At 32.9% G+C, this 26,065-nt stretch overlaps 2 protein-coding genes across 7 annotated transcripts; both read right to left on the bottom strand.

The window, feature by feature from the left end:
- Nucleotides 1–309: 309 nt before the first annotated feature.
- On the bottom strand, nt 310–6,896 carry LOC100252297 (ATPase GET3A). Its single transcript, XM_002278577.5, has 8 exons — nt 6,399–6,896; nt 5,618–5,739; nt 3,968–4,118; nt 2,803–2,913; nt 1,767–1,905; nt 1,547–1,662; nt 914–1,084; nt 310–549 (listed from the first exon to the last, which is right to left on the bottom strand). The coding sequence occupies exons 1-8, from the start codon at nt 6,654–6,656 to the stop codon at nt 517–519; spliced, it is 1,101 nt and encodes a 366-aa protein (XP_002278613.2). The 5' UTR covers nt 6,657–6,896; the 3' UTR covers nt 310–516.
- A 685-nt stretch (nt 6,897–7,581) lies between these two features.
- On the bottom strand, nt 7,582–22,491 carry LOC100247180 (SPX domain-containing membrane protein At4g22990). Of its 6 annotated transcripts, none has more exons than XM_010663316.3 (12): nt 22,349–22,491; nt 21,971–22,064; nt 15,881–15,937; nt 15,522–15,642; nt 13,835–14,146; nt 13,493–13,597; nt 11,811–12,265; nt 10,886–11,187; nt 9,401–9,579; nt 8,756–8,946; nt 8,143–8,276; nt 7,582–7,975 (listed from the first exon to the last, which is right to left on the bottom strand). In XM_010663316.3, exons 3-12 carry the CDS (start codon nt 15,931–15,933, stop codon nt 7,737–7,739), a joined length of 2,091 nt encoding a protein of 696 aa, XP_010661618.1. In that variant the 5' UTR covers nt 15,934–15,937; nt 21,971–22,064; nt 22,349–22,491; the 3' UTR covers nt 7,582–7,736. The 6 variants fall into 6 exon arrangements, with proteins under 6 accessions (XP_010661618.1, XP_010661619.1, XP_010661620.1 ...); XM_010663317.3 differs by having other exon boundaries at nt 21,971–22,069; nt 22,349–22,478; XM_010663318.3 differs by having other exon boundaries at nt 21,971–22,069; nt 22,266–22,354.
- Nucleotides 22,492–26,065: the final 3,574 nt, after the last annotated feature.

The raw sequence follows: 26,065 nt of genomic DNA, 5'->3' as shown, positions 1-26,065 counted from the left end.
ATCATCATTTCCATGAATCCATCAGAAAGAGAGGACAGTTCAGCTATGCCTTTTTCTTTCCTTTTTTTGGTTATGCTGAGGGGCAGTATATGTGGGCCCATACCATTTTATCAAGACCAGGACTCAGCAACAGCAATAAAACAGTCCACCAGACACTTGGTATTCAACTGCTAAAAGCCTACAAGTAACAGCAGAACTTTCCAACCTGCTGCATTATCCGATTAGACAGGGAACCAAGTTCTGAAAATGGTATGCCAGGAAATCAACTTGAGATATTTTCTAGGCACAAGGAGGCTAAATACACCATCGTTAACAAGAAAAGCACTTTAATGGCAGAATCCATCTTTTCAGGTCCTCTCAACATCAAACAAAAACAATGGAAAAAAGTTGCCCCTCAAAATGTTACAAAACATTGATCATCAAAGACGATAACAACAGAACATTGAAAAGTGTCTTTTTGGGGGATTCCATTTCCATTCAGTTTAGCTGAATTGTATAGTTTCCAAAGTCCACTCCTCAAAAATGAGATCCAAACCCAGTCATATCCACCTGATCATAATTCCAAAATAAAACAAGCAATGCTGAATTTTTAATATAGAGAAAGATAGCTCATGGTTGGAGCAATTCAAATGGACTGTATATGCAGTGATACTGATCACATGGTTTGACATAATGTTCAGAACAAACTATCTCAATTATTGTGATGTTAATGGCACATAGAAAAAATAAGAGAATAAATTATGCCTACTCGAACCACAAATCCAGCTTAGAAATAAATGACCTCTTTTGGCAGCCCAGTGAAAAGGGGAGAATGCCCATCGTTTGTGAACATGGCAAAAATGAGAAATAAAAAATTCAAAGAAAAAAAAAAGGGAAACAAGTGATGATACTGGTTACTAAAGTATAATCAGACCTTTTGTTTTCCTTTTCTCAGTCTCTCAAGCTCTGCCTCAGCATCTGTCAACTGTTGCTTTAGCATTGACACTCTTGCCTCCAGCTCTTCCATTGTGCCTTTCTCGATGACAGGCTGATAGGGTGTTATGAAATTATGTGAAAATGCTTTCAGAGCTTCAACCCCACAAACCTAAAAATGCACATTTACTTAGTTGAAGGGCTGATAACAAACTGAAAAATAACCATTTACAGGCAACAGTAAGTTTGGGCCTAGAACCAGTTTGTACTCCAAAAAATTGTAGGAATGAATCATGTAGAAAAAGAAGGAAGTCAGGGTAAAAGCAAAGTCCAATAATAATTGTAGAAACATTTGTAAGGGAAAACAAAACAAAAACAAAAAAAAGAAAATAAAAGAAATAAAAACTATAACTTCAAGAATGAATTAGTGCAGAAAATCATTGGTATGTATTAGGAAAAACTAAATGTGTTGGCTCACTCTGGAATTATTTGGAAACTCTGCAAATACGTGCAAACTAGTGAAAATTCCCAAACCAGTTGAATTATACATATAACTTGAGATATATATATATATATATATGTGTGTGTGTGTGTGTGTGAAAGAATTCTGCATTCTTAGCAATGCCTAGTCTACCTCTTCTGGTAGCAAAGGAAGCTTGGTAATGTGAAAATCATCATACAGCATGTAGAACTGATCAAGGTACTTTTGTTGCATCCGCATTCTTGCTTTAAGCAACTTTGATTCAACAACTACAATAACAAAGAAGACCAAGCAATAGTTAGCTCTTGTTTCAAGCAAGCACATTCAGACAGGGAAAAAGAGAATAAAAATGTGAAGGAAGTGGTAAATGCACCTTCTTCATCATAAAGCACTTGGTTAATGATAACATTGTGCGAATCTATCTCAAATTTATTCAGTTCCTGCACCAGTCTCTCTGTTTCATAGAGAGAAAGGAACTCCGGAATGCAAACACAAACAAAAGTTGTTAAGTCCTGTTAAAAGGGAAACACAAGTGCATTAATGACTGCATCAATATAGAGAACAAGGAAGACCTGAAAGTGATCTTCCATGCATACATGGCCCCAAAAACTTCGATGGGGAAACTAAATGCTGACTGCTGTGCTTTATCAAAGTTTAGCTGCCTCATATGAGATTTGAGGAATTTCAAAGAATGATAGCCTTGAATATCAAATAAGTTTTATAGATGTATATCGAACTAAGCCAGGTTTTGATAGAGAAAGCCAAAGGGTAGCACTGTCAAACGGATGTCCACAAAAGCAGCAGCAATGTTTCTCCATCTTTAAACACCAAAACATAAGAGTTATTACCTAGGGGAAGCAAAAATCATACTTGTGCTGAACAGTTCTTTGGCAGAGAAACAGTAGGGAAGCTATTATGGAGTTCTGACTTAAACAGCAAATTTTCTGATTCCTATTATTAAATACATTTCCTTTTTCCATCAAAGTTTGTATTACAAAATTTATATTTGCACAGCTCATAGATGTTGCATTTCAAAAATTATTGGAATCGTATTTTCCTTTTTTTCTTCAAAGAGGAGGAATGAGAATTAAGGTTAAGTTAATTAATCACTGCTGAGATTAGCATTGAGAAAAATATTACTTAACCAACAAGACAGGTGAATAAAATTACAATATTAAGATTCTTCTATCAATTATAATCACCTGTGGTTTTTTCTTTCTTTCTTTCTTTCTTTCTTTCTTTACCTTTTTTTTTTTTTTTTGGTTCACAGGCACACCCAGGAAGTCTTAAAAATCCTTAAGGTGTTGGTGAATGGTCCAATTCTACATGAATAACTTCAGTGTGGATTTGTGCTACAGAAGTGATTTAGCGTCTAGCCACGGAAAATATTTTAGGATGGGAGATCTTACTGGGTCCTTGAATTGCTTATTCACTTGTTCAATCACATCTTTCATGCCCTCAAGCCTACCCAGAAGTGCATCCTCACCAAATTCATCGTCCACACCAAAGAGACGGGTCATCTGCCATGAACAGTTTAAAAAACTGATAAGTAACATACCAGTACTATCGAAGGAGAAGGGACATTGGCAACAGTTAATACAGAAGATTCTGATGACTTGAATCAAATTATTCAATGGTCAAAAATTTACAACTGAAGAATCCAATACATGAAACCAACTTCATATACATACGAAATTTGTCATGCACTAAAATATTAAAACCATAAAAGTTGAGAATACTGACTAAGAGTTACCATCTATCAAAATAAAACATGCTAAAAACCAAGTAGAGGAATATTCATTTGTTCAACTTTAATGTTTCTTTCATAATTATTGCATTGTTGGATTTCATAAGGCAAGGACAAATGCAGATTACTAGATCTGTAAGTCTAGCAATGCTCCTATCACGTTCTACTGTGCTTAAAACTTCTTCCTTGTTTTTTTCCAAAGGTTCCAAACTTCAGTCTATTGAGAATTACTCTATATAAAGACCCAAAAAAAAAAAGGCTCTTTAATTTGTTCCAGCAAAACCCAAGATGCCAATAAGCTTCTTGCTTCATACTTGAGAATGTAAAGCACCAAAACATAAACAACACACTGCATTCATGCCTGCAATCAAGGAAGAATAAATAGTAGGCTTAACATGAAACCCTTGAGAAACAGGAATGGGAGACCATGCAGTTGATCACATTTACATTCAAAAGTAGTGAATTTTTCTTCAAGAAGCAACAAATCCAATACTAGACTCATTATGAATTTTCTCATTATGAATTTTTTTTATTTTTTATCACGACATAAGCAAAGCTCTTCCAGATATTCATCCATAATTGCTGTCTAATTGGTTAACATGATAGTTAAAGGCAGACTCAACCTTATATGATATGGGAAGGCTATTGAGAAAATGTCATAGAATCAACCTGGGCAACTCACTTCCCTCAGGATTGGACACATGACGAATTGATCAATGTTCAATCATTAATGCACCATTCCATATAATAACTAGGCTTGACCACATCAGAGCAGATAATTCCTTAAACCTGGGAGATACTAAAATTGGAAGATTCTTATGGTGTACCTGATTCAATAAACCACCAAATTTATTTTTTAAGGACATCATTTTAGCAAGCCCCTTCTCTAATGTTGATGGAAATTGCAATAACCGAAGTGTATGACCAGTAGGAGCTGTATCAAATACTATCACAGAGTAATCCATTGTTTGAACCAACCTGCAAGAAGAAGTTAGTACAGAAAAAGTTATACTCATAAATGGCAAGTGCAATAGAATTTTATCACATAAGAATCATGTCTCATCATTCAATAAGAGAAAGTAAAAGTACATGTGCATGGCCAGTACTTGATTTTGTAAGTGTTTAAATGCTAACAAAATTGAACAAAGCCCAGTATAAAAATCAGATACGTCAAGGGATGCACCAATACAGGCACACTAATAAGGAGTAACTTACCTTATCTTGAGGCAGATTCTGTTACCAAGTGTTATGAGATTTAATGAATGAAAGTATTAGTAAAATTTTGGGAACTTATAGGTGGCAGAGCAGAGACCACCGCAGAAAAGAGGCCTACACCTCACAAATAATGCATGATAATCAATTCATCTTGATGTATCAACTCCACAGTATAAGAGTAAAGATGATATAAAATTTAATTGCATGTTCATGACCCAAATCCCACCTAATTCCAACTAGGAAAAACTTAATCCGAAATAAAGCCTCAAAAAGTGTCAAATTTGGCAACTTTTTTATAACTAAAACTACATGGGAGAGAAATGATACACGATATCAACAATAGTTATTAAAGGCTTCTCTCCCAGGTCTTTTTTGGGCCCCTCTTCCATACCCATCCTATTTTCTTTCAAGTGGCTTCTTCTGGGTTTGTACCTTCCCCCCCTTTTTTTTGATAGGTAAATAAGGAGAATATATTAAAAGCACTTGCAAAATGGTGCAACAGAGTACACATGGAGTATATAAAAGAGGCCACAAGGCAAGCAAGAGGCATACCTTCCCTATTTTTTGAACCCTTTGTGGATATATCTCATGCTGTCTTATCTTTGGTTCTTTCATTTGATGATGTTTTAGGTTCAAATAGTGTTTCTTGATGAATTTCTCATTCTAAGGCAATTTACAGTCATACCCTTTTTGGATTTGTAAAGCCCAGGTTTTGTGCGTGTGTGTGTGTGATAGGCTACAGGAAGGAAGATTTTAACTTTCAACTTCTGGTCTTACAACAGAAGCAAGTTGCATTTGCTAGTACTCTGGTCCAACTTATATTAAAACTTTTCATATCATATAACAACGCTTCAAAGTTACATCTTTTACATTTATGCCACCTTTTGGATAAAATAATTAACGATATGCCAGATATGTCTTTGTTATACATGTCCGCATGTAACTCAATTAATAGAAATCCTCAACAATAACCAATGCAAAAAGATAATTTTTCAAACCTAAGTCTGCATAAAGCCTATTTTTCATATTATTATTGCAAATAGATCATCTTTTATTTAACTGCAAGTGCAAATAAGAGTAAACTTCAGAGTACTCCCAATGTGCTCACTTATCCCAAGTAAAAAAATGTGATCCACAAGGATGCTGAAGTTAGCCAAAAACACTCAAAATTGTTTTTTATAGGTTTAAACAACTTAAAACATAAACAAATAACAAATATTTGCCCCATTGGATACAATCTGATCAGGGATCATGTCACTTACTTCAACATTTCTGCAAAGCTCATTGCCTCATCAATTCCGGGAATTGCATTTGCCAGCTCAGAGAAAAGATTATCCATTCCATCACCAGGTAATTCTTCGTTCTCTACACTGGGATCCACTTCCTAAAAGGAAACATACTATTAGTATAAGCTATATAACAATCAATATGTGCACAAAGCAATCAAGGCAACAACTTGGGAGCAATGAATGTAAACAATAGACCACAATGCCATTGAGAATCATTTGGATACGACACCTTCTCCAAAACTTAAAAGAACTAGAAACAAAAATATTAAAACACAGATAATTCCTGTATAAATTGTTTCTCTAGATGAAAAAGGAAAACCCAGATAATATGTAGCACACACTCAGGATCTGACACACTTTTCACACAAACCATCTGAAGGGTATGGAACTCTCAAATCAAAGAACTAGTAATCCCCAAAAACCAAACAAAACGAGAAAACCATGACAAACGTCTTCCCCAAATTCACCAAACAATAAAACCCAAATTTTCAACAGCAACAACTAAACCCACGTCAGAAAAAGTCCAAATTCATTAAAACACAATACCTCAAATAATGCACTAATTCATCCCCAAAAAACCAAACGAAACAAGAAAACTATGAACTAGCTTTTCCTCAAATTCACCCCGATAAACCGCAAATTTCAATAGAAACAACTAAATCCACCACAAATATCACATCAAAAACTTCAAAAGTCATGAAAACACAAAACCCACCAAACCAAAAACCATTAAATTGGGAATTGAAAACAGTACCATTGCATAGAGATTGGAGAACCCATTAACCAAAGTGGGTGCCTTGGTGAAACGCTGCTGAAACGCATCGCTGAGATTGTGAGCGGGGTCAGTGGAGATTATCAAAACAGAGGATCTAACCCTAGAGAGAAGGATCGACAGAATCGAACTACACGTAGTCTTGCCAACGCCGCCTTTACCACCAACAAAGACCCACTTCAGACTCTCTTGGTCCAGTATGTTCTGCACAGTTCCTGACAACTCTTGATCTGAAGCCATTAACAAACGGAGCTTGTCTCTCTAACCCACAAATCTAGAGAGAGAAAAAAAACAAGAATCTGAAAGAACTATGAATTCCGTCTCCCAATTTGTAAACTAAAAGCCGGATTTCTCTTTTTGAGAGTTGCCAAACAGGGCATAAGATTTGATTTGATACTTTTCCGACGCCGAATGTTCGAGGGTTTGCGCTAACGTGCGCTACTAGGCGTACGGGAAGGGCGTGGGAACGGATTGTCAAAAATCTGACACAGTAACACGTGTTCATAAGTCGTGTCCGTGCCACATCAGCATGGATATTCATTTGACTTAAATGAAGAGAAAATTGAGTTCTAACTCACTAATATAAAGATATATAAAAAAAAATTAATTAATTTTTTTAAATCAATATTATATTTATTTATTTTAAAATAATTTAAAATATATTTATTTTTTAATGAGTTTTATAATTATTCTCTAAAATTATTTTATTTATTTATTTATTTATCATGTCATCAATATCAATTGACAACTAAAATCCTCCACATAAATATTTTAATATACGCTTTTAATTTTCGGGTTTCTCTCATTTGTTCGAAGCGTAGATGCCAAGTAAAGCAATCCACTTCATTAATAATTATAAAATATGCTTGAAAGCATAAAGCTCAAACATGACCCATACCTCAAGCAATTCTAAAGTCAAGCCCAAGCCTAAGCCTTCCTCAACGTCAATTGTTGTTTAATCAATTCATTCAACACTCCCACCTCATGCTTTCAAGGAAAAATGTTTCATTCAAAAATCATACAAATTTCGCATGATCTGCATAATGCTAAGATAGAAGGATGAGTGATGGTGACAATCATGGCCCTTCATAACCTAAGCATGGCCTTGAACTGCTTATACAATTGAAGGTGGCAAAACTCCCCTTTGGGAAGATGGAAAATCAGATTGCAACACTAAGTGGAATTTATTGATATAAAATCATTGGCTGGAAAATTACATTACAGTATGTTGTGGGTACTGGGTATTGATCAGAGAGCTAGCTAATTGGTTCTATACTATACAGGATGATACATGAAGGGAGGAATACCGATAGCAAAGCATCAGTAGAGTGTGTTGTAGGTGAAGCAGGTGGCGACAATGGAAGAGATACAGATGAAGAGTGAAGTCAGTAAGGTGACATTCAAGACCATACCCTCACCCAAGTACCCAGCAAGGGTTATTGTTCCATCTGCAACTACTCGAGCCAAGGTTCCAGCCTCTGTTGAAAGCAGTCCACCATTGTAGGTTCCTTGAGAAAGCCTTGAAGACATGACCCTTGATAGGAGTGATAGGTTCACACCTGCATTGATCAAGCAAAATTGTTCAGGAGGCAGAGAAAGCATCTGATTAGCAAAATTTGGTTCTGAGTTCTAATGATGTGAACAAAAATATGAACCAGTAGCTCATCAGGAGATTGGAGATCTGCACAAGTATTCAATGTTTGGATCATAAGTAATGATACATTACCCTCAAGAACTTCAGCAGACACGAATGTGATGAGTCCTGAGCCAACATACTGCAGCACCGAGTAAGGGATAACTACATTGAAGCTTAGGAGTGTTCCTATGCATACCATAATTTCAGATGCCAGTAAAACTTGCCTGCAAATCACCCCCAATTATGCATTAGCCGGGAAAAAATGGAGAATGAGTCTGAACCATATATATGAAATAGGTGCCATTTGACAGAATTCAACCAGGAGAAAACTCCCTGAAGTAACTAAATAATCCCGGTTTCAACAACTGACTTTACTCTTGTGATCTTATCTGAGAATGATGAGAATTAACATTTTTCCCAATGGCAATTGCTCTTTACCCATGTCAATCTCAATGTGAACATGTGAAATATGAAACACTCGTTATCCTTTCATTTTCAGTGAATGTTTTGAAGCATAGTAAAACATTTTGAAAAGCCTTTTAGTAATTATTGCAAAATATTAATAAAAACATGGAGAAATGATCTAACACCCATTTATCTATTGTGACATAAATCAACCAAGCCTTTTGCATAAGAATTTTCTTGTCACTGACTAAAAAAAGACAAACAACATGTTGAGTTTCCCTGATGTCTGAAGGTTTACCTTTCTTCAAACATGTTGCTGATGTAGCTCCCAACAACCATGTTTACTGGGAGCACTGTTAGCCCAAGACATGCAAGAAAAATTGCCACATGTCTGGTTGACCAAACAAAGTAGTATGTGGTGATGACACTTGATCCAGCAAGCAGAACCTCCATAGCATATTTGAGCATAAAATAAATATATAATTGAACCTGAGAAGAAATACCATTGACTATAGTTAAAACATTGTGTAGAAGGTGCTTTATTTTAATTCAGAGGAGAAATATACAAGAAGGTATAATAATAATCTTTTGGCATGGAGAATTTTTAGGACAAAAGAATCGGAAGAAGCACATCTACCTCCACATAAGAAACTGAGTGCTCTCAGGACACTACTTATATTTAAATGGTGATCTATCCCTAATCAAACAGCTAATTGAATTCTATAAAGCTATATAGAAATATAGAATGAAAGAGAACAGAGACTTCGTCAAGTTTCAAACATTGTTCCCTCACCATATATGTCTCAGGTTTGCCAAGATAATGATGATAGGGGTGGCATGAATCCAGTAGCACTTTTTTTTTTTTTTTGTTTGATAGGTAAACTGAAATCCAGTAGCACATAAACTGAAATAGGTTTAGATAAAATTTAGAATTGATCCATACCTTTACAGATGGTGTAAGTAATCTATATGCCAATACAAGAGAAGTGACAGGTTTTTGAATGTCATTAGAATCTTCTTCAGCACCATCGCATTCTTGGTCTTCATCTTCCTCTTTAGCTTTTGAGTTCAACAGCAATGGTTGTGTCGAGCCACTCTCCACAGCCTCATTTACTAATAAGGCTGTCACAAAAAAGATCCAAATTGTAATTAAAGCTCATGCCTATTAACATGGGCCAGGATATTCAAGTTTTGAATTTATGAAATAGTAAAATTTTGCAAATAGAAGTGAGAAAATGGAGTTTCCACAAGGGACTAATGTCCTGCCCCAGCCAAAAGACTCCGGTATAATGGTTTTTAGACTCTCTAAAGTCAAGCATGAATTTATTTAATTGCAAACAATTTCATCTAATTTTGAAACCATTTCATTTTCTGATGTGGGCAAGGTGCCAAGGGGCAAAGTTTTTGGAGGTTCAAATGATATAAATTAGACACAAGCATGCATGTGATGTAAGACAAGCAAGAGATTTCATGAAATATCTCAAGGATTCTGATATACTAAGTAAATCCAAGTTTATTCATAGAGATATTGAATGAAACAGATTCTTAAATTTATCTGACAACATAACTGGATAAGAAGACAGTGACTGTGTGTGGGAGGGAAGAAATGGGGATTACCGAGAAAACAGGGTACGCTGTTGAACACAAAGAAAATTTTATTAGAGCAAAACATTTTTGAATGATATTATTTATCACTAAGTTTCATGCTTTGTGCAATAGAAGTAGGCTAGCGGGGCTTTTCATTGAAAAAAGAACAGGAAAATATTGGACTAGTAGCTTAATACCCACAGATATTGGAGCACAAAACAGAGAACTATACAGAGCATAACATGGATGAAGGATGAGTGAAACTGCAGCATTCAACTCAAAATTCCCCCTATAAAGCCACTTACCTTCTAATACCATTAAAACAAAAGTGAAGTTGGGGCAATCTGATTAGGGTTTTTCCATAACTCAACATGAGACAATAATTGTAACATAGATCTTGAAAAAGGAGCTGAAAGATTATCTATGCCTCCTGTAGGAATCTGATCACTGTTTTATGTGACATTGTTCAGACAGGAACCATTAATTATTCAGGAAGATAGTTCTAGATTACTCAGGTGTCTATAGCTTCACAAAAGAATGCCATGCATAAGATGAAGCCCAAAAGGAAATAAACAGAAATGTGATTAATAAATATATTATCTTTGCATATGCAACAAAAAAATTGACAGTGAAGAGCTACAACCTAGGGTAGATTTCATACATGGAACTTGTGCTCCAAGTAAATGTGGCAAGGCTGACTTTGAAGAGTAACTTAGATCAAACTGGAAGCCTAAAGAAGTTTTACTAATAATCACAGATGGTCAGTATCCAGGATAAACGTTGTGTGAAGAGTTTATCCTGGCTAGTGATGTAGCTAAAGAAAGCAATCTGGTCTACATACCAGCATTAACTTCCAGGGGTGCAATATTCTCCTTAGCCTCATGAAAAGGCTCTCTGAAAGAAATCCACAACCACAATAAATAGACAAGCCATGCCAGCACCATAAACCAACCAGGTAGTGTGTTGTCGTTGAATGTGATTTTGTAAATCTTAAAATTGGTTTGAAATAAGCATGCAAGAGCAGGACCACATGCCATTCCAAGTGCACTTGCACTAACAAAACCTGCAGAAGCCTGCATTCGTAGTTTAAGCGGAACACAATCACTGATATAGCGCCTGTTGACAGCTCTTGCAGAACCTAACCTGACATATTGATAAACATTGCTTCATCAAGTTATGTAATAAATCCATGAGATAGATCCATTTTTCCAAGACCAAGCAGAATGATGTATACCTCTATGAACAAGTTCTACTTTTAATCCATATAAGAATCTTTTACTTGAAACCTTAAACATGTGAATAATCACCAATATGCACTCCAATGAGAACAACAAATTTATGTTGGCAAAAAGAACACATGATAAGACCAAAAGCAGCCTTTAAAATAAAATATTTAAGCCATTCAAATATAAACAAGGTGTTTTGAACTCATGCAACTCTTTTATCCTACTACTACTTAAATATCCACTCAAAATACTTATTTATTTGAAGAGAAGTTACATTAGATTGCTAGTATTTTTTAACAGAACCAGAACTGAACCAGACAGAAAGAAATTTAATCAGAACCAAATCCACAACCGAACCATAACATGTTGTTCTTGCATCAAGTTATGCCCATTGCTTATTGTCATGCTTTTCTTATTGATGTTAACATTTTTTTTCTACTTTAGAGATGAGAATCTGGGCTCATGCATCCCACAGCTAACCAACAAATAGAATGTAAGTTTCCAATCTTAAGTAATGGAGTTAATAATGAATTTGCTTACCCACAGAATAGACGACCAATAATGAGAACCGATATCGAGTCAAGATCATAAGCTAGTGCGTATAAGACATTTCCAACAAGAAGAACAATACTGCTAAATAATAGAGGTCTCATGTACGATTTATTTGACCATGCACTAAAATATACTGAAGAGAACACTTGTGCAACAGCCATCGCCCCAATCACAACACCACAAACAGTTGCTGCAGCTCCAAGGCTCAGAGAGTAGTTATCTGCTGTTGGGACAATAATATATGTGTTGACCATATACAGAAATGTGTTTGCCAAGTTCAAGAGAAGAGACATAAAATGATATCTCTGGTCAACAGCATGATCCTCAGATGGAGTCGGCAACTCCTCTTGCATAATAAGCGCATGTTTTCCCAAAAAGTGAAGGAAATTCGTTGAGTTTGTTAACCTGTCTACAGCAGCATTAATAGAATCAATGACAGGATCCTGCAAATAATACCATTAAATGGCATAAGTCAATATACACAGTAAAGTCTCAGTCAGAAGAAAGTTGCATACAATCATATCCTGTGAAGTTCTTTAAAATTGTTTTTGCTAGAACTTTACATATAATGCTCAGTCACTGAAAGGTCTGTCTTTCGGTATCAAGGAAAAATTTAGGAAATTTGAAACTACGAAAATAGTTGGTGATAATATGATTGCTCATCTATTATAAATAATACAGTCATGAGAGATTACTTGCAGTAAACAAGACAACTAGAGAATAAGTAAAAACAAAAACTCATTAGGAGCCATAACAGACAGCAAACGTGAAAATGTTTCTCCTGTAACACCATCATTTCATTTTTTTTTCTTTTATTTCGCGATAACTCGGATTTAACCCATAGAAATATAAATATTTTGCCTATAAATTTAATGAGATTGAATTACATCTCAATGATTCTGAATCAAACAAATGCCAGCATTATGATGCTTTTGACATTTTGACATCCAGCATGCATGATTAATACCTAAAATATAAAAAGTCACATTCTACATGTGGAAAACTAATACTTGCGTTAAATTTGTTTTATGTTTTAATTCTGTGCTTTCATATTACTTTTAACATTTCTGAATATGCTACATAATTTAGAAGTCCAATAGATTAGAATCTGCGTGATTTTCCAAGGTTAACAACATAGTTCTCGATTCTTTTTTATTTTGTTTAGCTTTTAAGATCCAATAAATCAGATTCATTTTCTTTTGGGGTTTAGGTTTAGAACATGTGGATTGGTTAATAAACGTTACACTATCTTTTCATACAGAGAAGTACAGCCCTTTTTCAATTAAAAAAAAAAACATAGCCTTACCAATGCACTAATATAGCATCATCTCACTAAGAAGGATTATTCAGAGGGGATTCTTTCAGTAATAGAAGTCTTGCTTGAACATAGATATTAAACTTAGTTTTCAGTCAAAACTGATTATGGTCAAAACGTTAATATAAAGTAAAAAGTATATATAGTCGCCATCATATGTAGAATAGTTGTATGCGTTGCATGCTTCATAGGTCTGTGCTGCTGTCCAAAGAAAAAGATTTGTGTTCCTTTGGTGTTACTTCAAATACCAATGTAAATTTTCTAGACTCTCCAGAGACAAACAATGATATGGCAAAAAAAGAAACAAAACTATTTAAAATAATTTTTATAAATTTAGATGGAAGGGAGAGAAAACCGTAAGTGAAGAAGCAGGTTGATCATAAATTGATATGTAGCTCCCCTGATGGTCCTGAAGATCTGCAAGATTGCGTGATATGGCTCCTACTACAGCCCCAATACCCTGCAAGTTCAATCCAGTTACCAGAAGATAATGCTTTCATCCACAGATAGAGACAATGGAAGCTAATTCATGCTGGACAGAGTTATTACCATATTTGTACCAAACAACTCAAAGGTATATCTAGGAAGGTAAGATGAGATTACAGACAATAACTCCATGAAATCGATCACATTGTAATATTTTTCTGAAAATTATTAAGATAAAAAAGAAACATTGAAATCTCATTGGGCATATTACCACATGCTTGAACACTTGTTGCAGCAAGGAGTAAGGATGATTTGCACGAGTTTTAACATAGTAATTTGTAAACTTGTAGCCAAAGCGCTTATCAAACTTTTTCAATATCTTACGCAGACCAATAGCATTCATTTCCACAAAAAAGAGAAGCTGTAAAAGATCCCTCCCCACTGCTCTATATGCTTCTTTTACTTCAGATACTTTTAATCCATCTGGCTGTTGTGAAAGAGCATCATGCTGTTCTCTGAGATTGGATAATCTGCTTGCGAGTATCCCTTGTTGTTCCAACAGAAACAAAACAATCTTTTCAATCTGAAATATTAAAACAACCAAAAGGAAATATTCATATGCAATCCTTCTTAAATAAATCATTGCAACAATTACATTATCTGAGAAGAAACAAAGTTTAAGCATATTATACTGTTAAGGATCCTGTTCCCCAACAAAAAAATATGGTTTTTCTCAATCAGTAAGAACCATAAATTTCAAACATATAAACATCAAAAGTAACATGCATCTTCATGTTTATATGGATAATGCTTCAATTTTCTTAGCCATGATATACACCCCTGGTAAGGGTTTGAAAACCTTTTTGGCCATATAGGCGTTGGATTAATAAATAGGGCCAGAAAATTAACAAGAGTTTTCCCCTCAGGAGTAGATGGAAAAGCTAAAATAAAGATATGCTTCTGAATTGTTATCTGACAAATGTATCACATTCCAATCAAACTAAAGGAAAAATGAAACAAGCAATAAGCTTTACAGATCAGAATTATGGGTAAATCAATCACCACAAGGTAAAACAATCAATGACTAAGAGGGACATTACAAATGAGACAACTTGTCAGAGTTAATTAGCGGCCCCATTTGGTGGTACAAAAGAGGAGATCCAATTAACACAGTCTAGGCATATGAAAGAAATCAAAAGATGTGGTGAAGCTTTCAAGGGGGAGACCATGCCCAAAGATGGTGGGTAGGAGTATGACAAAATTCATTTCCATGCCTCATAATACATGACCTTTTATATATCAGAATGGAGAAACAGAATTCCAGTATTAAGCCTATATAGTAGGCTTAATGCACTGCTAAGATGATATGCAGCTCAGTAAATACTCTTTAAGGGAAACAATTGATAGTTTCTTTTTAAAAAGATTCTAAACAAATTCAAAATATCAATTAAATATAGATCAAATTGAATCAAATATAACATATCTCTTTGCCCAACACAAATATGAATAAAATGAGATATACAGTTTGCTATTTGGTACATCTCTCACATTAACTCAGCACTTCCATTCTTTCTCCTCCAAGAGTTTAGCTTGAAATCATGTAATTCTGAACATGCAGACTTCCTAAAACCTTCTTCAAATTATCTTACCTTAGGTAACCAAAGTTCAGAATAAAACCGTAGTTCAAATCTTGCTTATACACCATATTGTTGGTGTGAAACTTCCCTAGAATTCTTCCACTTACTTGGCATATCAAAGTTCAGAACGAAGTTACACTAGAAACTTACAAAAAGTGAAACAAAATGTTGACAATATCTCAGTAAAAGATAAACCCAAATGACTGCATGAATTAGAATATCTACATACTGTATGTGAGCCTGCACTTTTCCAATCATATTTTAGGACTCATTTTGCATTACTCAAGTAAATGTTGATGGTTTCATACATTTTTTAATTACCTGACTATCCAGCAATTTTGCAAAATCCATAAGAACATAAAGGCGGTTTTGCGCTCCCACCTCAATTTGCTGAGCATATCTGTTTACTTTCTTCTTCATTAACTTATAGTTAATGTAGTGCCTGGAAGGAATCAAATTACAAGCATACTTGACACAATTAATTGATAGTACCTTAAAAAGTAAATATACAATCATAGTTGGCATAAAGAGTAACATTTTATGAATATGATAGAAAATGAGTAATAACTGACTTCATTAAGATTGAAACTGAAAGAAAACTCAGCAACACAGTAGACTATATCTAATATAGACGAAGGATGTCAAGCATAACCTGTAGCAAGGAGCATTCAGATACTTACCCTTGCCATTCTTGAATTTGATTCGCTTTCAACTTTTTCCCGAATGCAACCATCTTTCTGAAAGAATCAGTATGATGTAAATAAAAGATGAGAAAAGCACGAGTAAGACCAAGTAAAAAATGTTAAATAATCAAGTACTATGGAACACCTTCTCAAAACAAGTAAACTCCATGATAAATATCAGACAGCATCTGAGAATCAGAGAACAATATTAAAACAGTTTCCTTCTGTTTGGTAACTGAAAACAGAATTTGGGCTCCACTTAACAAAATTAAGCTGTATCCTACACACAGGTTGACAGAGAAAATTATTATTTAGCTACCCGACAGCGTTATTATCACCCAAAGAAGGCATTGCAGCTCTATTTGATTCCTGGAAAGTATGGAGGAAATGAAAGGAAATTGCTTAAACAGATGTTTCCCCAAAGCATTTTGCATTTAAGAATCAGACAGAAAGAAAAAAATTCTACAAAAATTTCAGTTATTGTGGATTCCATTTCTTTCAAACCCCATTGCCACCCCCCATTTTAACCAGCATGACCACCAGTGCAGTTGACACCACCATGAACCACCACCAGCTTCTGCAGCATATGTCACTATGAGCACCGACCCACCTATGGCACCACCCAATAAACCCGTTTTTCTCTTTTAAGTTCTTTTCTTCCCCTGTTTTATGGCAGTTGGGATTTCATTCCCAAATAATTTTTCACTGGGCTGACTTTAATTCAATTGAATAACTCATAATCACTATTGAAAATATTACAAGATTCCAACTTTTCTCCCATTTTCCTCCTTTTTCCTGCCATCCAAACGACCCACAAAAAATTATTCCATTCCTACGCATAACCACAGCAAAAAAATCGCTCCCAGAATCCAATTCAACACCCCCAAACCCTTCATCTTCTCCCACATTCCAAGAACATACAAAACCATTAAAAGAACCACGTAAAATGCAAGCCAAAAAATCCACAAAATACAAGAAATGATTGAAAGAACACTAATAGAAACGAGGTCGATGAACACCTAACCAAACATTGTGCCTCAGCCAGAGACTTTATCAAAAACCGACTTCTAATTTTCAAATTCTCACTTTCTATCAATGGAATTTTCTTTTTTTTTGGCCTTTTTTGTCGACACCTCATCCACGTAACTCCCTGCCACGTTGCTATCGTGCTACTAATATAATAAAATTTATTGATTTTGTTTGCCAGCGGCCAAATATTAATTAGTAATAAATGATTGGAAAGTTATTAAAAATTAGAATACAAATAGGTTTTAAAATAAAACTTTGGAAGACAAATTAAAAAAAATTGAATTTCCACATTTGTATAAAAATAACCTTTAAAGATAATTCAGATTTTCATGCCTTCATTGATCAAATGTAGTACTAAAGTAATACATATTTCATTAAAAGATAATACCTAAATGGCAAAAGATAGTACATTTGATAAAAAAAATTACATGAAATGCTAATTAATTTTAAATAACGGTTTAAAATTTGCATTTTATAAATTTGGATTCTTATTTTATAGATTTTTTTTCGTATAAGCCTATGGAAACACACTTTTCCCTAAATAAATATTTGGTAGAAAAAATCAAGAGAGCTCCAAGAGTTATGCAACGAGACACAAGTGGCACCATCTTAAGATTTATACATTATTTTAAATGTCATATAATGTTTTAGAACTTAAAAATAAAAATATTTTTCCAATGATTTTTTCAAACTTCAACCCAATTTATTAAGACAAAAAGAATGAAAAAAAAAAATTTGTTGCATATTTTTATAAAAAAATATTAAATTTTTTTAATTTTATAAAATCCAATTTTAATATATTTAACTCAAAATATTTAAAAATTTATGTATTTTTAAGTTAAAGTTATATTAAGATACTATCTTTAGTCATATGAGTATTACTTCAACTTAGATGAATATTATCTATCTTTGTTCTTAGAGTACATAAAATTTGAAATGATGAGATTTATTATCATCATCATTATTATTATCAAATAATAGCAGGTTGAAATATGAAGGAAATAAAGGCACCCAACTTTAATATTTTAAGATTGTTGATTGCAAATTTTTAAAGTTGAAAATTGAATAGTAAAAATAGTAATAAACCTTGTCGCAAGACGAAGATAATGTGAAAAATGAGAGTTTCTCTCTCTAAAAATGTAAAGAGAAAATGGACGTTAAGGCTTTCTAGTAGTAGAATGGGAAAAAAGATTAACAAGTTCTACTACAAAGATGACTCCAACAAGGATGGTGAATATGTTTCACACCATTTCAAAAGGCGATATTCACATTTGTTTAAGAAATTCTCTAGTCATCTTGTCAGATTCAAAGGAAACAAGATCCTCAAGTTCTTCATTTTGGATCACTTTAGCTAGGGTTAATTTAGTTGAAAATGGGATCTACAATGAAAATAGGGTTCTCCATATCTTTAATTTAGGGTTTTTTGCTCTGATTTTCATTTGGACTGTTGATTGTTGGCGATTTGTCTAATTATTTGGAGCTCTCAGTGCTCATGTGCAATTGCGACCCGAAGCAACATTCAACCTTCAGCCACTTGGTTGTGTGGGAATTTGGATCTTTGCAAGATTCAAATATGGGTTTGAAATGTTTAGAGTTTGTTCTGGTAAGTTCTTTTCTCTAATTTTATTTCAAAATAGCTTTATGTACATGCTTTGTATCTCGAATTCATTCCCTAATTACAATGAGTTGAACTTGGGAGATTGGAAGGGTATGTATGATGGGCCTAATATTTTGCTTGGTATTGTTTGCTTATGGGCTTTTGTTTAGGGCATTTTTGTGTTTACGTTTGTGACTTGAATCAATGCTTTTGGGTCTAGCTTCTTTAAGCATATTAGGAATTTTATTTCTATAATGGGTTTGGGTCTTAGTTCATTTTGGTGTAAGTTAGGTAATAGTCTCTTGATAGAGTGGGTGTATTTGGGTTAGCACAAAGGGCATGTTGCCTATCACGTGTTCTTCCATCTTCAATTTAATGCACTCGCAGCCTTTGTTTTTTACTGCACGTGCTCTTTCCTTACTAATCAAGGGAAGTTATGGATTGAAACATCTTTTAGCAATCTAATCCTTCACAATTGGCCTACATTCTTTCTGTTGATTAGAAAATACTTGTTCTCCCTTCTGTATTTTACCGATTCTAAGCTCCAAGACTGCTTTATATTGGTTTTCTTTTTTTTCTGTTGTTTACCCTTCTTTAAATGAAAGTGGAGCATGAGGAAATGAAAGTGAAGCAATTTATAGCATGAGAGATAAGAAATGAAGGTTGTGAAAAGAGTTGGAGAGCAAGCAAACATGATAAAGAAGGTTGAAGGATACAACTTGAAGTTCATACATTCTAATTGGAACTCAAAATTTGGTAGCAACATATATTATGACTTTGAGATGATATTTGGAGTACTTCTCAATGCCATTTTTGGGCATGCTATATATCATTTCAAAGCTAAAGAATTCAACGCTTCAAACAGTGTGCAAATCAGAGCTAAAACGAGGAAGATATAGATGATTGAAGAGAACTGCGCAAAGAGAAATAAAAGGAGTGTCAATTTCACATGATCGTGCGAAATGGACCAGAGAAATTGTTTTTGCAACAACTTGGAAATCAGTTTCACATGAACATGCGACTTTGCGCACGACCATGTCAAATGCGCCATAATGATGTTAGAATGCTACCAATCCATTTATATTTCACATGACCGTGCGAAATGGATCATCCTCATGTGAAATTAACATATTTTCATTAAAGACTCTCATGACTCAAATTTTTACAACTTTTATTAAGAGCCTTTGATTTGGAAAGAAGATTTTACATGCTCTCTAGGATCTTGACATGTGTCAACTTAACTTTTAATCTATATATAAGGCATTAGAGTTCTTTTTTAGGAGTTGGGGAATTATTAGATGTTCTTGGATTTTTTTGGGGAAAGAATATGACATTGAAGATTCTCAGTTTGTTTTCTTTATTTTAATTAATTATTTCTAATTTATTTTTATTCAAAAATGGTTCTTTATTCTTCTTTTATGGATTGTATGAATGAAATCACCACCATGAAAGGCTAAAAAGTCATCTTGGGGTGTGAAACATGAAAACCTAAAGTAGAGTCAAGGGAAAACAATGGGTAAAATCAAACTAAGAATGGAATGAATGAAGGGTTGAGGCATAATAGATGAAAATAGAAATATCATCTAATATTAGTTTGAATTAGAGGATGGTACAATAGCTCATTCCTTGATACTAGGGTTTCTTAGTCATTCTTGATCCCTAGTTATATGAGGTTTTGCTATTGTTATCTACCCTAAGACAAATCTACATAGAGTGGTAAAGGCATAACTCCTAGACTTAAACCCATTTGTCATGTTCATTCATCTATTAGGTTCAGTAATGGAATAAAATATTAGAAGTTAGGATACAGATGCAACCCTGAGTTGTGGAATTCAGGTTGATTTTGTTTGACCCCACATTTTGAATACCCTAAGACTATTTAAAATTGATACATTTGTTTTACCTGAGGCCCTATACCTAAAGTTGGATTGTGGAAGCCCCAATCTTGACTCATTTGAACTAGAAATCAATCATTCTTTTGCAACTAATTTAAGGTTTATTTTATTAAATTCAATTTTGTTCAAATCAAATTTTTATTTTTTCCAATTCAAGAATTTAGCAAAAAGCAATCTTTTATACCTAGTTTGACAATTTCCATAGGTCAGTCATTAAGGACGATACCAGCTTAGTATTTTGGGCAACAGAGAATCGCGATCAGGATACCAAGGAATGAAATCTTCAATCTATTTCAGCATTCCTTCCCTTAATGTTTTAGCATATATTAAAGTTATTCCAATCTCTTCCTCTCCCATTGAGGATAAGATTTTTGGGGGTTTCTCTCAAAATGGTAAGTTTACCCTTAAGTAAGCAACTTAGGCAATGAGAAAGCCTTCGATGCACCTTAGATAAAAAAAAATGCTACATTGGATTTGGAAATTAATTTTTTTACCAAAAATAAAGTTTTTCCTATGGTTATTAGAGATGCTCTCCCTACTTGTGAGTTTCTAATTACTAAAAGGTTGGAAATTACAAACATGTGTCATCTTTGCAAGCAAATTATTGAGAATATTGACCATATTTTTAAATATTGTCCCTTTGTTCAAGGAATTTGGGATCACATTAAGTATAATTGCCCTACACGTATCTTTTATGATGGTGACTTCCTTTCTTGGCTCAAAACGATATATAAAAACTATAAAATTAACTGCAAAATTTACAAGCATTCTATGGAAAAAAAATTCCATTATCTTGTGAAATGTATGGATTCATAGAAATTGGGTATTTTTTTTTAAGAAGGTCCAACCCAACCCCTTTCTCATAATTGAGAAAGTTACTTTAAACTTTCAAAATCTTCAGGATTATATGATTAACTCTTATCTTCAAACTGAAGAACGCAGTGTCTCTCGAATGGTTGAAAAGTGGATTCATTGAATTCCTCCGATTAATGGAGATTCAAATTAAATTTTAATGGTTTAAGGATAGAGAATAAAAGTGTTTCGGGATGGGTTATTAGAGACTCTAATGATACTATAAAAATGATTGCAAGTAGGCATATAAGTCTTTCAATAATTATTGCAGAATGTATGATGTTAAAAGATGACATATTAGTTGCCAAGAACAATGAGTTCTTAACCTAGAGATTGAGGGTGACTCGAAAATAGTTATAGATTATTGTAATAAAAATAGTAATATTCTTAATTCTATTATGTTATTAATGGAAGATATTTGGAACTAATCTCAAGATCTAAGGGAAACAAATAGAATAATAGATTGTTTAGCTAAGAAATATATTTATAATTTAAAATAAAAAAAATTGGTGATCAAGTTTCCTAAAAATATTAGAAAGTTTAGTACGTTTATGAAAAGCAGGTACGGACATCTTAAAAAGAAAACAAAGTGGGGGGCGGCGGGAAATCTGAACTGGAAAATTTTCAAACAAATATAATATAAGAATTAGTTTTTTGCCTTGAGTGTGATTGGCGACAGGAAAAGAAAAGCTTAGTGTATGGCAGATGACTTACGCAACAGTCTGAGATTGGAAGATGATGAAGAGTTGAAATTAAGATTATGAAGCTTTATAATAACCACTGTCTGCCTTCAACTTTGGAAGCCTGTCTGCACTAAGAAAACCAACCAAAGAGAGTTGAAGAAAACAGAAGAGAGACAACAGATAGAGAAGAAAGTAAAAATGAAAGCGCTTCTTCCATGGTAATAACTGATCAGTAATCACAGAAAAAAGAAAAGCAAGGCCTCTCTCTCTCTCTCTCTAAAACGTATTAATGGCAAGTATGTTGAAGATGATGACAACTTCAGAACCTTAACTTCCTTCCTGTCCAATCCATCACATAAAATGGGAAAACTCTAAAGCTGTAGAAACACTTTCTTTGAGAAAATCTCACCTGGGTTGATCCCTTTTCTGATCAAGAAGAAGACACCTCCTGCCTCTGAGTTGCCATAAATTCATCAGAAAATAACTGTTTCCACACTGTACTGTTTGCTTTACCCTTTACTTCTTCCTTTGAGTAGTAGATAAATAAATTTTCAGGCACACCAAACAATGCTAGGTGTGGAATATCATTATCACACCCAGCCACAAAAGATTAGATTAAGACAATTATTTCCCTTTTTCAAAGTATCATCCTGGAATATGCTCGACCCGTCATATCATATCTTCTATTACGAACCACTGCCTCAAAATAATTAACAAGAGACAAGTGATGTAAAGGAGTTTGGGTGCAAAAGCCACTATAAATCTTTTGTAACAGTAACACACTGCTCCATGAGACACATTCTAGCTACATGTATGTATATAAAAACAAGGCATTGAGTGAGACTCCCAAAAAGAAATGGTCCCAAGATTCTTTATCACATTAATTCATGTGACTATGAATACATGGTTCCAATTTTGGCTTGTTTTTTACAAATGGTAGTTATTTTAGTTATGGGGAGTGTGGCATGAACCATGTGGATGTGATTTGTGGGTTGCAGGGGAAGTGGGGGATAAGGTATGAAGCTGTGGCCATAATCAATGGAAGTATTGAAATGAGGGTTTGTGGAGTGGGGGAAGATATGCTATGGGTGGTTAGAGTTTGATGGGTCACTATTGGCATCGTATATGTGAGTGGAGGTTTCAATCATGGGGTTGTGATTTTGTAACTTATTCACGGGAAGGGTTGGCTTTTAAGAAGTCAAAATCCTCATTAATTTTGAAGTTCAATGAAAATCCCTTTCATGATAAATGTGTTAAAAAAAGAGTTGTCACTTCAAAAGTTGTTGGGAAGTCATGAATAATTTCTTGTTTGTAGCTTTAAGAAATTGAGCCAAAGTAAAAGCTACTTCTTTATTCGTGTGAGGCATGTTTGGTTCTCAAAAAATATTAAAGAAGGAGAAAAAAATTAATTATTATTATTTTTTTTAATGTTTGGTTGGTTTTTTTATGTTTGGTTTCATCACAAAATATACAAAAAATAATTAAATATAAATAAAATTAATTAGAATCTTATCCATCTTAAAATTAGTTCATTTTTATATAACGAAGGAAAATAATTTAAATGAGTTTGAACAAATATATAAAAATAATTTATTGATTTTAAATTTATTATTATTATTATTATTTCTTTATATTTTTTCTCTCTATTTCTTTTTCCTTATATTTTCTCTTAAAATTTTTTACAACAAAAAACAATGCAACTCTTTTAAAATAAAATATATATATATATATATATATATCAAATATTTTTATTGAATTTGAAAAAGTGATTTTGATTTTTTTAATTTCAACACAATTAAATCAACCTAAATAAATTAAATATGAAAATCAAAATATGTTTTTTTTAATGAAAAAAATTAATTTATATTTATTAGAACTTTTTAAACATTATTATTGATACTATTAGAATTTTTTAAATTTCATTATATACGTACTAGATCCTCTTAATTTTGTGGGCATTTTAAAACAAGTTTATTGAATCAAACAATATTTATACCATTAAGAATGAGTCCTTATAAAATAGTTTACACATTTGATAAAGTTTTCCGCTTGTTCAACATTACACTTTTTTTTGTTTATCTTGATATCTTCCAAATATAAAGGAAGAGAATAAAATTTTTTAGCATTATATATATGTAAATTTCTCTTAATCATATGATCGTTTTCTAAATTTGTAAAGGCCTACTATACTTAAAATAAATGATATCCATATAATTGAAAGTGGGTCATTATAAATGTTATATCGCCGACCCTTGATCTCAATGTAAACCTTTATTTATTTGATCTCACTAGAAATATCTATATATTTTACATCATAATTTTGCGTGACATGAAGATGTTATGTTTGTAAGGGTAGATGATTATAATATATCATGTTAAATAAGAAAAAAAACTAAAAAAGTTTATAATATTATGTATAAGTTCCTCTTAACCCATATAAATGCGTTTTAGGGGGTGTTTGGTACACGGGAATAGGGAGTGGGAATAGACATCTCATTCCTTTTCTCCCTTATTCCTATGTTTGGATAAATGTTAAGAAGGCGGAAATGAAATAAAAAATTATTCCGGCAGAAATCAAATCCAACTTATGAGTCGGATTTGCATTCATTAAAAGTAGGTGGTATTCTGATTCATTAAACCTATTTGATAATATAAAATAACCTAAATTACTATTTTACCCTCTTATCTTGTTCTTCAAACCCGATGTTTATCTTCTTTGTAAAGGTAGAGATCCATTCATCATCCACTTCTTATCTTCTTTGCAAAGCTAGAGACTCACTCATCATCCAATTCTCTGCAACAAATGATTCTTCCAAATTGAATCAATTAAACCTTCCACGATATTTAAAAAAAAAAAAAAATCAATTTCTAATTTATAGGGTTTTGGATGTTCATTTTGATTGTTGGATCTAGGATTCGTCATTGTTTGCTACAACTAGGTTCTGAAAACTCCCTTCTACATCTTCGATCAGGTTTACCTTATTTTCTCTTTCTTCTTCTACTTCTTTATATGTGTTTCTTCTTCTCTATAAATCGATTAATTTTTTTTTTTATTAATTTATGTTTGGAATCTTTGATGTTTCTTTATCTTGTATTAATGGAAACTGGAGAGAAAAATTGAAATGGTTGGAAAAAGATTTTTCGATTTCACGTGTTTACAATATTGAAAATTTTTAATGGTTAGGAAAAAAATAAAAAGAAAAAAACAAACAAAAACAAAACTTTTATATGTTCTTATATTTTTGTTTCTCTTTTTTTTCTTAGTAAAATATAATTCTATAGCTTTTTTTGCATGACAAATTATTTAAAATTTTGATAAAAAAAAATGAATATTTAAATTTTTTTAAGGTTATGGATTTTATCGGATATGATACTTGTTGAAAATTAGAATAAATTTGAATTCTTTTATTTCCTCTTTTGAAAATAGGAAAAACATTTGCTAGCTTTGAGAATTTAAATATTATAATAAATAATTCTTTTTTTGAAAAATATAATTTTATAACTACTTAAGCATGACAAATTATTCAAATTTTTAATAAAAATAATAATTGAATATTTGTGCATTAGGGTTATACGATTTTTTATGGTTAATTTTTTATTTATTGAGTATATATATATTTTTTTAGTCTTATTATTTAATAACAAAAAACCTCTCAAATTTTATTTTTTTAAAATAAAAGTAAAAATAAAAAAATATTTTAAATTATATGTAAGGATATTATTGTAAATTTATTTCTTTTTCATTTCCATTCCTATTATTATCAAACATTGGAATGGAAACAAATAATCATTCCAATCTTACATTCCTAAGTTCATCCAAATGCTAGAAATAGAATCATCAAATTCATTCCATTCCACTAAGAAATAGGAAAGGAAACAAAATATTATTTTCATTCCCTATTCCGACGTACCAAACACCTCCTAAGGGTCCATTAAATCCCTCGCCAATAATATCCACACAAGACAATATATATATATATATATATATATATATATATATATATATATATAAAGGGATAAAATAAGATTTTGTGACATTTTAGGCCTTGAGTATTATGAATTTAAGGAGGTTTGGGTTGATTGAAAGTTGGTCATTTGAATAAATTTTGTTATTTGGTGCTTTTGT

Source organism: Vitis vinifera, chromosome 15 (assembly GCF_030704535.1).
Source record: "Vitis vinifera cultivar Pinot Noir 40024 chromosome 15, ASM3070453v1".
NCBI lineage: Eukaryota > Viridiplantae > Streptophyta > Magnoliopsida > Vitales > Vitaceae > Vitis > Vitis vinifera.
This window is presented reverse-complemented; position numbering and strand designations above follow the sequence as displayed.

Coding starts and splice junctions, on each gene's coding strand:
- LOC100247180 (XM_002278594.4), bottom strand. CDS start 17,021: ATGAGGTGTCGACAAAAAAGGCCAAAAAAAAAGAAAATTCCATTGATA. Junction 14,147..15,521: donor CAAAATTGCTGGATAGTCAG/GTAATTAAAAAA, acceptor TTAATATTTCAG/ATTGAAAAGATTGTTTTGTT. Junction 8,947..9,400: donor TACTTACACCATCTGTAAAG/GTATGGATCAAT, acceptor ATTTCTTCTCAG/GTTCAATTATATATTTATTT.
- LOC100252297 (XM_002278577.5), bottom strand. CDS start 6,656: ATGGCTTCAGATCAAGAGTTGTCAGGAACTGTGCAGAACATACTGGAC. Junction 2,914..3,967: donor TTGGTGGTTTATTGAATCAG/GTACACCATAAG, acceptor TGTTCATGGCAG/ATGACCCGTCTCTTTGGTGT. Junction 550..913: donor TGAGAAAAGGAAAACAAAAG/GTCTGATTATAC, acceptor AATTATGATCAG/GTGGATATGACTGGGTTTGG.